This window comes from Dermacentor andersoni, chromosome 10 (assembly GCF_023375885.2).
Source record: "Dermacentor andersoni chromosome 10, qqDerAnde1_hic_scaffold, whole genome shotgun sequence".
Classification (NCBI taxonomy): Eukaryota; Metazoa; Arthropoda; class Arachnida; order Ixodida; family Ixodidae; genus Dermacentor; species Dermacentor andersoni.
This window is the reverse complement of record NC_092823.1, coordinates 40,366,927-40,378,926: the sequence shown is the minus strand read 5'-3', so window position 1 is coordinate 40,378,926 and position 12,000 is coordinate 40,366,927. Positions and strand designations below refer to the sequence as shown.

The 12,000-nt window shown below is 47.1% G+C and overlaps 1 protein-coding gene across 2 annotated transcripts in view; it reads right to left on the bottom strand.

Annotated features, from left to right (window-relative positions):
• The window catches only part of inaE (inactivation no afterpotential E), a 203,551-nt gene that overhangs the window by 16,667 nt on the left and 174,884 nt on the right, over window positions 1-12,000 (bottom strand). For both annotated transcript variants that reach the window (XM_050168729.3, XM_050168732.3), the window contains exons 15-17: window positions 10,526-10,716; window positions 9,562-9,585; window positions 7,916-8,048 (exon numbers count right to left, since the gene is read on the bottom strand). In XM_050168729.3, coding sequence (XP_050024686.1) covers window positions 7,916-8,048; window positions 9,562-9,585; window positions 10,526-10,716 — 348 coding nt within the window. The remainder of the gene's footprint in view (window positions 1-7,915; window positions 8,049-9,561; window positions 9,586-10,525; window positions 10,717-12,000) is intronic.

Genomic DNA, 12,000 nt, shown 5'->3' with positions numbered 1-12,000 from the left:
AGCATAAGAGACCTGCGGAAGACTATTGGAGACTCCGGTAGGGTGCCTCAATGTCAGCACCGCCACCCGCCGTTCAGGCTAGTGAGAACCTTTGACCAAGCTCGCGCCGCACCTCCGCCATATTGTGTCGGAGCTGTTGAGGCGGCCGTACATGTTCGTGCAGTAGTCAGTGGGGCGCTGCCGTGTTGCCTTGTGTTTGCAATTGTCATGGTGTTCGCTAAGTCGACTTTTCGGGCTCGCGACGTGAGGATAAAGGCACTAGAACGCTTTACAGCTAAATACGCTCAATCATGTCTGTTTGATGTACATCTCTGTGCATCAGCGCAACGGAAAAACGGCACTTGGGTCTTAGTTTTCCCTGCGACTCCGAACGCAGGACAAAGTCGCCAAGAACCTTGTTCCTCCAAGGTATGATGCTTTAATTTGTGCCTTCGGCTGGAACAGTGTTGAGGAAACTTTCTGAGGCACTATATCAGTTGCCGTCTAAGCCATTTAATCAAGGCGATGAGAAGCCTGCTCAAACTCAATGTGTTCATTTCCTACAATCGCATGCACTGAGCATACAAATGTCAGAATAAGTTTCTTACAGTTTTTTGCTGTTGCAGCTCAGCATTTACACTTGCACTGATTGTACCATACAGGTGTAACGAGGATTCTTAAATATACAAGTAAAACAGCCGCAGGTGTAAACTTGGACTGATATATTTTCATGTTTGTAGGAAGCATACATCTTGAGCTCAGATTTGCCAATATACTCTCAAGTTTATGTGCATTGCATCCTGTGCCTTCAGGCAGGTGAATGTGTTGGTGAGCTGCCTTGAACCACACCTCAGTTATTTCCTGGCTATCTTCCTGTGGTTTTACCTAAGTGATAGCTGTACGATTCCGCAATAGACATTCTCCTCTTTTTTTTAGATGTGTCACTATGCTGCTGTTTCTCACACTGCTGTGCTCATCGATGGGCCGTTGCATAACAGAACCTGAGGCAAATTGTTTTTCAGCAAAATATTTTGGCGCTATACTTATACAAGAAGGAAATACTATAATATGTGCTATAGGCAGGAAATGTTCACAAGCCGAACGCATGGTCTTATATTTAGGCTAGATGTCTGCAACAACGGTGTTCATTTAAAGGTGTTTTGAGGTCGTGCATGGTGCCTTGTGCTTGGTTTTCACTTAATAAAAGTGATAAATTCGGTGGTTTTACGTGCCAAAGCCACCATCTAATTATTGGGCGTAGCGAGGGAAGTCGAAATAATTTTGACCACCTGAGTTTCTCGAACGTACCCCTAAATCTAAGTACGCGAGTGATCTTGCCTTTTGCCCCCACTGAAATTCGACAGCTACGGCCGTGTTCGAAGTTGTGACTTCTAGCTTGCTTTTGAACGCTCGTAGAGTATGTCACGTGTTCTTTTCATTCTCACTTTCCACACGCAGAATTTGCGTCCCAATAACCCAACAGTTATCGGTAACACTACCGTATTTATTAACCTCGTTTTGTCCTAGAGATTTTCACAGTATTACACAGCTATACTTTTACAGGCAAAAGCAACGTCAACCTTGTTATAAGGATAAGCTATAATGCTTTAATGCACAACAGCAATCAACTTTGCTTTCGAAACAAATTTATGAGCGTAAGCGAAAGCGCAGCAAAACGACTACTAATCTACTGGGCTCGAAACTTTCTCTTCATTGTAAGCTTCGCTGTAAGCATTCCACCTCCACATTTAGGGTGAGGAGTAAATATTGCAATGCACGTAAGCTTACAAACTGCGCAAAATTACCCATTTTTACTGTCAGCGAGCCAGCAGCGAGTTCGACTATGATAGGCCGAAATAAAGAACGCTCGCTCGCGCCGCGCATTTGTGCGCATGCTCAGCGACTACACAGCTGCTCGAACTGATCGCCCCTCTGCCGCAGGCGACGACGTTCAACCTGCCGAAATGTGCAGAGAGCAAGTTCTCGGCAAATCCTGGCGCCGCCGGCGTGACGTATCCGACTTTGCCGGCCGTTGCCTATATAGCACGCACGAAACGCTGGACCATAAATTCGCGCCCTATAGCACAGTGAATCAACAGAGTAGACCGGCACGTGGTTACAATATTCCCTCGCAATGCAGAAGTGCACGAGTGCTTCGTCTCCACGACCAATCGGTCCCGAACAACAACAACAACAACAACAACAACAACAACAACAACAACAACAACAACAACAACAACAACAACAACAACAACAACAACAACAACAACAACAACAACAACAACAACAACAACAACAACAACAACAACAACCACGACAACAACGACAACAACGACAACAACAACAACAGTGATTGTCGTCATTATTTCGCGCGGATCCGCTGTCCCGCCGGAGGTTTGGTTTACTTTACCCATCTTTAAAAGCCTACAAATTCCAAAGAGATCTTACCTTTTTAAACGCATAAAGGTACTCAATTTAGACTACGTACGGGCATAACCACTGCGAAACGTTGCGTTTGTAACGCACTATTTTGTGGAATACGACCACAAATTCGGTTGAAGCCATAAGCACGAAGTTAAAGCAAATCCACATGTAGCGCGCTGGCTGGAGAGCGAAAGTTACAGCTCCCGTATAGACATTAGCGATTTCCCCGCCGGTAATGTTTGTATAGGAAAGTCTGCGGGCGAGACGAGTTCATGTCGACGCAGCTCTCACGCCTAACGAACGCTATGCTACTCGGCTGAAAGTGTTGATGAGTGCCTCGTTCTTCATAGTTGTGGCGGGACTCCACGCTTTGGTCGTGGCGCGAGAAGTGCGACGAAAACAACCGCCTCAGGTGGCGTTGAGCCGCCTAACGCTGTCGGACAGCAGACCGACACCGCGAATATATGTACGTACGGCGGCAGCGCTTGTCAACTTTTTTTCTTTTTTTTGGTCGAAACAACCATGACGTGTGATGCAGTTGCGTGTATAGCGGAACCGCTCGGTGCTGTTTTCCCTGCAACGCGCTTCCGGTCCACTTCCAACGAAAAGTTGGAAAGTTCCGGCGCATGAATATTCATGATGACAAGTGTTCCTCGTCTCAGCTCTGAAAGCAAGTTCTCTCTCTCGCGCGCGGTGGTGGTGCGTGTGTGTGAATGCGGTGCGCGCTTGGCAACAATTTGTTGTGTGCATGCGCTGAGAACATCCGTTTGTGCGTGCGTGCGTGTGTGCATGTAAGGCGAGTATGATGCATGCATGCGTTGATGCATGAGTTGAGTGCATGCATGCATGCGTCTATTTGTACTGCGTTTGCTACGTTGCCAAGGACGAAACAACAAATGTCGTACGGACGGGTTGCCTCCACCCATGGCAGTCAGTGCCACCATGGAAAACAACCCGCATCGTCGGCCTCTCGCATATATACTCGTCCCGGCGAATAAAAGAGTAATCCGCACCTACATCTGCTGCTGCTGCTTATAATAATAATAATAATAATAATAATAATAATAATAATAATAATAATAATAATAATAATAATAATAATAATAATAAATTATGGGGTTTTACTTGCGAAAACCACGATATGATTAGGAGGCACGCAGTAGTGGGGAGGACTACGCATTAATTTCGATCACGTGGGTTTCTTTAACGTGTGTCCAAAGCACGGTATACGGTGATTTTTTTTGTGTGTTCTTTTTTTTTGGATTTCGTGTCCCCATTGAAATGCGGCCACCGCGGCCGGGATTCACAGGGCAACGCCAAAGCCACTACATATATATGCGCCACCGCCAGCGGCTCTCTGATACTCCGACAAACTCCGCGAATGCCGAACAGCTGAACACTCATCGAGGGCTACCTCACAAAGATCAGAAAGCCAGAGTGCTTGTGCGAGGAGCTAATATTTTCCTATAACGACGTCGCGGGCGCCGAGTGCGCCTAAGTGACGCATCCTGTATGGAGTAGCCGCTGCAGCCGCTCGAAGGAGCACGATCTTGTCAAAAAAGTTTACGTCCGCGACTGTCCTAGCCTCAAACGGCGAGGCGTTGGGCTGGTTGGTTTCCTTGAGTATGGAACATGCCTTGTGCAGAAGGCACACACAGCAAGGAGGAAGACTGACGAACAACAGAGAGCTCCGCTGTTTGTCCGTCTTTGCGGTGCCCCTTCCGGGCCAAACATTTCTCAGTTATGGTCAGTATAAGCGTTATAGGAACGGCACGCCAGGTCAGAATGTTTAACTCCGAATCCTTCGTTCCTTTATGTTTTCTGATTCTGAAAGCCTTCTTAAGCTGTCGGAAGAAGGCGCTGCAAGATCTTCGCTGCTATTCGCTGCGCGGTTCGAAAGGATGCGCGGCAATGAGAGGCGACAATCGTCCGGCTTGGTGTCGCTCCCTCAGGCCTCCGCTCGGAATGCTTCTTTGCGCTCGTAGTGTCTAAAATTATCGCGCCGCCGTGGTCTATTTTCTGCACCTAATCATAAGCCACCTTTGTACCCACGCAACGCGAGCCGAGACGACAGGTGGCGTCCCAGTCCACGCCCTCCTAGAGTCACTTCCTGTGACTCTACGCCCTCCGGGTGGCGCCCCCTCGACACACAGATGCTGATCTCGAAGGCCATGAGTTTGTAGGTTGCATGCTGCGGAAGCGATTGCGTGAGCCTGAAACAACTCGCGGACTGTGGGTTTGCGGGTACGACCTATTCGAAGAGTACGTGACTTAGTAGAGACTTGGTATGCGTAGTATTTCCATTATTACCCGTTTAGAGAGCCGTTAAAGAGCAACCGCAAATAATACTTAAACTGGTAAAAGCTCTGAATTTTAATTCATAGGCTTGAAACAGTCCATCGCCAGCAGAGAAGATGAAGCCCGAACTTGGTTTCATTGAATTTCGCGCCCATAGGCCAATGTGACTTCCCAAATTTCAATGCATTTTTCTTATTTTGGATATTTTGGCTGGAAAGCATGTTTTAGAAGTTGCACATACGTCGTGCCTTTGGATCTTTGGAAAGCAATTTAGTCTTTATTTAGCAGTAAGCAGTTAATTGGACCCGTCAAATCGTTTACAAAATCCATGACGTCACGGCCAGCTGTCACGGCCAGCTGGTGTGGGAAAGTTAGACAAGCGTCGCTACCCGTCTTTCCTACTTGGGTCGTTCTCCCTGGCTTAACACGCCTCCTCTGAGGGTGAAAGTGATCGCTTTACTACAGGCGGTGTCCAAAACACAAAGCGTATGACGTATTCCTGGCCCTTGAACTGCTTCCGGTGAATGCAGTTAGCAAAGATATTGCCTTCGAGATCGGCTTCTCTTATCCGGAGAGGACCGTCGCTGGGACATGGATTTGCACGCCTCCTTTTGCAGTAGCATAATCTGATAAAATAGAGCTCAATTTATTATTTCGTTTAAGTGTCGCCTTCAATAGACACTAAAATGAAACATTAAATTACAGCGCTATATGTTCTCAAAATTCTGTGTTCTCTGATTTCACGATAATGAGTGGACGACTAGAACAAAAATTAAGATGATTTCTAGTTTTCTTTGTTTAATTTGGCGCTGGCATGCAAGCGTTTACCGACAGATAGCGAAAGTATAAGAGTGACATTTCTGGTACTGCAGAATGGTAATTTACTGATGCAGAAGTGTGTACTATATATATATATATATATATATATATATATATATATATATATATATATATATATTCTGTTTAGTTTCCCTTCAAGCGGCCTCATTAAAGAAAGGCCGGATGTGCCCAACCACCGACTGCCAGTCTGCGACGGAGAATACCTCCCGGATATTCCCTCGCGGGAATCGAAAACCCTGCGTCGGTAAGCAGGCGCGCTCGTCTGCGTCTCGTACGCCCGTATTAATTACACCCACTCGGGCCGGGCAGCCAATTTTTTTTTTTTTTTTTCTGAGCCGCAAGTCCATCGAGCGGGCGACCAACCATGAACGGCAAAGGCAGTAATCAACAAGCCCGGTGCTTTTCACCTCCCTCCGAGCTGGGCAAGGAGTGCTGCCGATAGCGCTGCACAAAAGTGTCGCGGTGGAGAATCAATAGAGATGCTACCACACGGTGGATCGTTACGCGCGCAGTGACAGCTGATATTTTTCTAAAGTGAAGCTTTCGTACCGAACCCCCCCGCATCGTGCTGGCCATCGATGCTGCTGTTGCTGCTTCGCTGAATAGCTCCATACACAGAAAATAAAGGCATTACGTGTCCTGTGGTGGGATGGAAACTCGCTCTCCCCGCACAACAGCTCGTAGCTCAGGAATAGGCCACAATCGCATCTTCTTTTCTTTCTTTCTTTCTTTCTTTCTTTTTTTAGCTTTCTATTGTGTATTTCGCATCACATATAGAAACACAACCGTTGATTATTGCTGAAACGCCATGCCACTGCTTGCCCTCCCCACAGTCCATTAAAAGCAGTTGAAATTTGCCAGCTTACTGAACAAACCGAACCACACTGGCCCCGTTCGGGGCTCATCGTATCACCGAACAATAATCGTCGGATAACATTCCTTTCCCATCTTTCACGCTGCTCGTCCAGTACTCCAGTACCCATACAGCCGTACGCTGTAAGTGCTAGTGAGTGAAACTTGCCAGGGTCGCCCGACGATAGCGGCTCCATCTCGCGCGCGCGAGGAAGGAAAGCTGGGAGGAAGCGGCGCCGTCTTTTGTCGCGCGCGAGGCACTGAGGGGAGGGGGGGGGAGGCGTTCTACTCCAGCGGCTGCTGCGTACCGCGCGGGCGCTCTATCTCCAAAGCAATGTGTGAGTTAGACAAAGTGAACCGAGAGTTGGTAGGTTCGTATGCGCTGTGCTTTCAGCGCTTAGTTGGCACCCAAGCGAGAATCAGCACGAAGGTCAATTCGCTCGCTGCTGCTGCCGCGTTTCCACCACCCCAGCGTCTTGACAGCGAGTTTCCGCGGTCATCGAGTGAGATGTGTTCATGTTTACATGTGCGCGAGTGACATAATAGTTTACTTAGTAAGCAAATGTATACAAGTTTATATGTGCGATAAAACTGCTATCATTACTTGGTATGGGTGTCTACAAATTTTCTTTCGCAATCGACGCTTCCCCTTCCGGGCGAAACTGCAACTTTTTCAAGAAAAGAAACGCTAGCAAGACAGACGACAATAATTGCTTTTTTTTTTCGTAACAGCAAGTCCTCGTCTCCTCCCTATTATGTTTCAGGATATTCTTGACGGATGGCATTTACCCGGACAGCTACAACAATGTGGTTCTTAGCTCCAAAAGTGTGCTCTACGTCCACTTGACAGGATATACGGATGGGGCCGGTTGGTAAATAAATACCGAGCAGAACCGAAGATGAGAGCTATTCACGCATTCTCCTTTCACACATTCGCCTCAAATTTGTGAAGAAAAGCTCACAAACTTCTTGCGGCAATATCAGCTGAAGGTTCGAAGCCAGAATGTCGAAGTTTAGACAAATATATGTCAGCCACTCAACATTCCCAGCGGCGCGCATAGACGCTAGCGCCACCTTTCTGTGGAGCAATTTAGCAACACACTCTATGCATGGCCTCCGAGATTCGGCTGCGCGCTGCCCGATTTTGGGGACGATACTCTATGCTACAGCACGAGAACAACGGCATCCGAGGCGCTCTATTTTTGTTAGCCACGATCATACGAAGACACCGACGATTAATCCAGAGAACGCACAGGTAGAAGACATGTTTAATCGAAGTGTAGAAATAATAGCGGAAAGAATTTGAGGAAAAGGTAACTTGAAACGCATGTCCTTTAGCTGACTGTTTATACATTCAAATTAAACGTAGCAACCTTTCCCTATGCTTTCTCTAGCTGAACTGTGTACTTTTCCGTATTGTTGCGACTATGCGCCACAGGGAACGCGTTCCGTTTATTCCTTCCAGAACCCCGAATTGCTGAACACTATCTACAGCACAGTGCGCTTTTTACCACACGCATACCTTTTCGAGGGCGTCGAGCAGTTTGTCCGGCATGTGGTCCTGTATCATGACCGGAGAGATGAGCACCTGGTCGAAGTCCTTGTTGTCAGCCCACAGGGCCTGGTACACGGGTTCACTCTTGCGCATGACACGCCTGCGACGCACGCCCGCCGACCAAAAACCTTATTGCATCGCCCACTCTTATACTGCGCACGCGCAGAGAAAGATTTCGCAGCTGAGCATCTGAGGTGTACTGTAGCGCGATTAAAACACGGGACAAAAGAAGACACACAGGGACACACACAGCGCTTTTAATCGCGCTACCGTACACCCCTTGAAGATGCATTACCAACAAACCCACATTGCAACCCCAGCATCTGAGGACGAGTTCCTCAAAAGCAAACGCAGCGTTGCCGAACTAGAACGCTGACTCACGACCTTCAAGGCGTGCGGATTGCAAGATTGTCATTCAGTTACGCGATCTATCCCACTAACAAGCTGGAAATACAGCTACGAGGTTTAATTTTGCCAGTTTCACGGGTAATCGCATTTTTTTTTTTTCGATTTAAGAAGTTGATGATATGCTTTGCACAGAGACTTCGATTCGATTTCGCAATTACGATAAGCCAGCTGAAATGACGCATTTAAAAGTTAACTATAGATGTTTGTTAATGAGCGAACAATCACCAGTTATGCCGTTACAGAGTGCGCAACAAAATCGTAAGACTTGCCTGGCGACGACTCCCCTCCTGCCGACATGGCCATCGGCACGACACAGCTGTCGCAGGATGTCGCTAGAGGTAAACTGGTGACACGTCCGCCTAGTGTGATTGGGCCTATAGCCATCTGAACTGTTCTAAACCGCAAAAGTAGGCCGACAACATCGGCGATAGTATGTTCTGGAGGGATATGGATGCATGCATGCTATGAGCGTCCCCTTTGGAACGGTGCGGTGGGTTGCGCCACCAAGCTGTTGTTATTACATTGCCTAATGCCCTAGTTATGCTACAAAAAACACACACACACACGACGAATTCCCATCACCAAACTTTCTGAACCCCTATTGGGAACTTCGGTTTTGTACGCCTCCATTGTTTATCGTTTATCACCAATCCTGTAATCGCCTCCTCATTTGCAGTGGCCCCCCTAGCGGCAGCTGCTGTCCCTATAGCAAACTTGGCCTGAAAAGTATAGAGTCACTCTGGTGCAGATGAGTAGATGGCACCAGCCGTTTGTGCCCCTTAATGTGCCACGGCAGCGTTAGCATCCAGCGAGCGAGATCACCTGCCCCGTCTTAAAACTACGTACCTTCTGCTGTCGCATCAATGCGATTCGCCTTCCTAGCGCATTACACGGATGTGATGCACTAGAAATGCGATGCGACGCGCCCTTTGTCGCATTCATGCTATCGCTTCCAACAGAGAGCTTTACATTAGGGGACGCAAGCGGCTTGCGTACGCAAGACCTAGGTACTACGGTACTGCGCATGCGCAGACACTGGCGTAGGGGCCTGCGCGTGCGCAGTACCGTGATCCCTAGTCCTTGCTTACGTAAGCCGCTTGTATCCTCTAATCTAAAGCTCCCTAATGTCTTCGTTGCCTTACAAACAAGATAGCAATCGCGAAGCAGTCCAAACGAAGCGCAGGAAGGCGCATGGGTCAACTTACCTCCACTTGGACTCGTAAGTTTGGCTGCCGGCAGAGGAAGGGAAAGAAAAAAAAAAGAAACGAACGGACCATGTAGTCCAGAAAAAGGAAAATCTAATATTTCGCGCACGTCCGAGTAAGCTTGTTGTAGAGTTAAACATCAAGAATAGCACAAGGTTAGACAAATGCAGCAGGCGCAATTATTTTTTACAACATTTCACTCGCTGCAACAATGCAGCTACGAACATGCAAGGACAAGCCAATCTTTGACGGCAAACATCAGCAAGTTACCACGTGCGGCTGGAGTTACTTGTTCAGCTTGCAGACACTTTTGCAACGAAGCACTGCAAACCTGCCTCGTTCGAGAACAGCCGCCAGACAGTTATTGTCAAACACACCCGTCTAACTACGGGAAATTGGTAAACGTTTGTGAAGAAGACATAAGTTCAAAATTCTATTTACGCCTACAAAGTTTACGTGGAAATCAAATAGCTTTCTCTTTCATTGAGACACTGTTCAATAAGCGTTTTTCCACGCGCATAGTTGGTCTGGCTGTTCTCTCCTCTCCTCTCACTGCTTGACGTACTTGACAAACATCTTGTTGCGATGGTTGAGACACCACTCTGAAATACACTGCAATATTTATATTACTGTACAAGCATCAAAATGAACGATGCAATTATTTCTTAAGAAAGAGTGGAAAGTGAAACACGAGAGAGAGATAAGAATCTTTACAACCACACTCTAAATCCTGTTCCGCATACAATCGACTTGAATCCTTTAATTAAGTATTAAAGGACTCTGGTTCCACAGTATAAGTGGCACCAGAGTCCTTTAATACTTGCTGTAAATATTTGCAAAAAAAAACTACGTAAAGGAACTAACAAGCGTATGTGAAACGAGATTAAGTGCGTGAACACTACACTGTGGGGGAAAAAAAAGAAACAGCAAAAATTTCACTGTTTTGCAACAGCAAGAAACTCACTCCTTGGGATGGTTACGCACGATGTGGATGATCCTGCCGGGTGGGTAGAGCGGCTGGTGGGCAGTGAGGGCTATGGTGGCGTCACTGGGGTGACTGGTGACGTCACGATTCGCTAACGTTGGACCTCCAGATCCGTCAAAGTCTACCTCGTCCGGACAGCAACAGAAAACGCCTCCCAGGATGATTTTCCACTAGAATATAGAAAAAAAGCACACAAAAGCGGTAGGAGGAAGATGAACAGAACACCTCGTAATCGTTGATCATCTTAGAGATTACGGTATTGTGCCTGCTGAGCGTAAGGTCAAGGACTCGATCCCCGGTCACGACGGCCGGATTTCGATAGGGGCCGAACTTGAAAAAAAAATCACGTTGCGATGTGGTGTACGTGCGCGCTAAGAGACCATAAGTGCATGGACGCAATCGAAGCCTTTAACTGCCACGTGCATATAACATATGCGAACATCAGGGCCATTAACACCCGTTAAGTGTGCGTATTAACGTGCTCAGTCGTCTGGCTTCCCTGCCACACTCTGTTCCCTCAAGTTGAGCCAATTGATTCCAAATATAGGCTTAATACTTTATCGATTACTCGCTCATTTGGGCTCACTCAAACACACGCAGCGCAGCGCGTGCGTGCGTGTTTCTCTAACTGCTATACCAACACACCCAGTCTTCAACCCTCAACGCGATGTTGTTGCGACAGTGAAAAGTGCAGCGGCATCGCACTACGGTCATGTGAATCTTGCAGGCCGGTCATTGGCCTATTGTTACTCCATCATGGCAATCGTCTAACCGTTACTCCACACTCTCTTCATTACAGAATGTGCAGCGCGATATTTCTGACGACCCGTAATCACGAAGCCAACTTTCGAAGGGAAGTTAGAAACAACTCTAGAGTTCGTAATGATTAATATATATATATATATATATATATATATATATATATATATATATATATATATATATACAGAGAGAGAGAGAGGTACGAACGAGTTCTATCCCATGGCTAGCGTTTGCGGAAGGCGGCTAACTAAAAGAATTTACTTTTGTTGCGACTTTTTTCTAACTCCAACGGGAACTGCAGAAGGGCCTTCGTTTGATAATCTTTGCTTTCCGCATTAACATGGTCATGGGGAGAAGCTTTTCACACTGAGATTGATGGTGACGCTGTCGCGCGGCCGTGCCTTGATTTATGAAGTGCACCGGAAGAATCGTTGGCGCATACACCGTCCACTCAAAGTCCATCGGTCCTTGCGATATTGTGCGGCCAACTTCTGGGAAGAGTATTCTGGGAAGACAATTAAGAAAAGGAGAGGAATCCGAGTTCTTCGAGCCGTGGCAATATCTCGGAGAAATTTGCGTAACCTCGAGAGATTGAGTATGTAATAAAATGCAGACTGCATTTTTACGAGGCTAATCGCTGCGCCTTGAGTTTCTTCAAAGAAAACCGATACTTGTTCTTCCCTGAAGAAAGC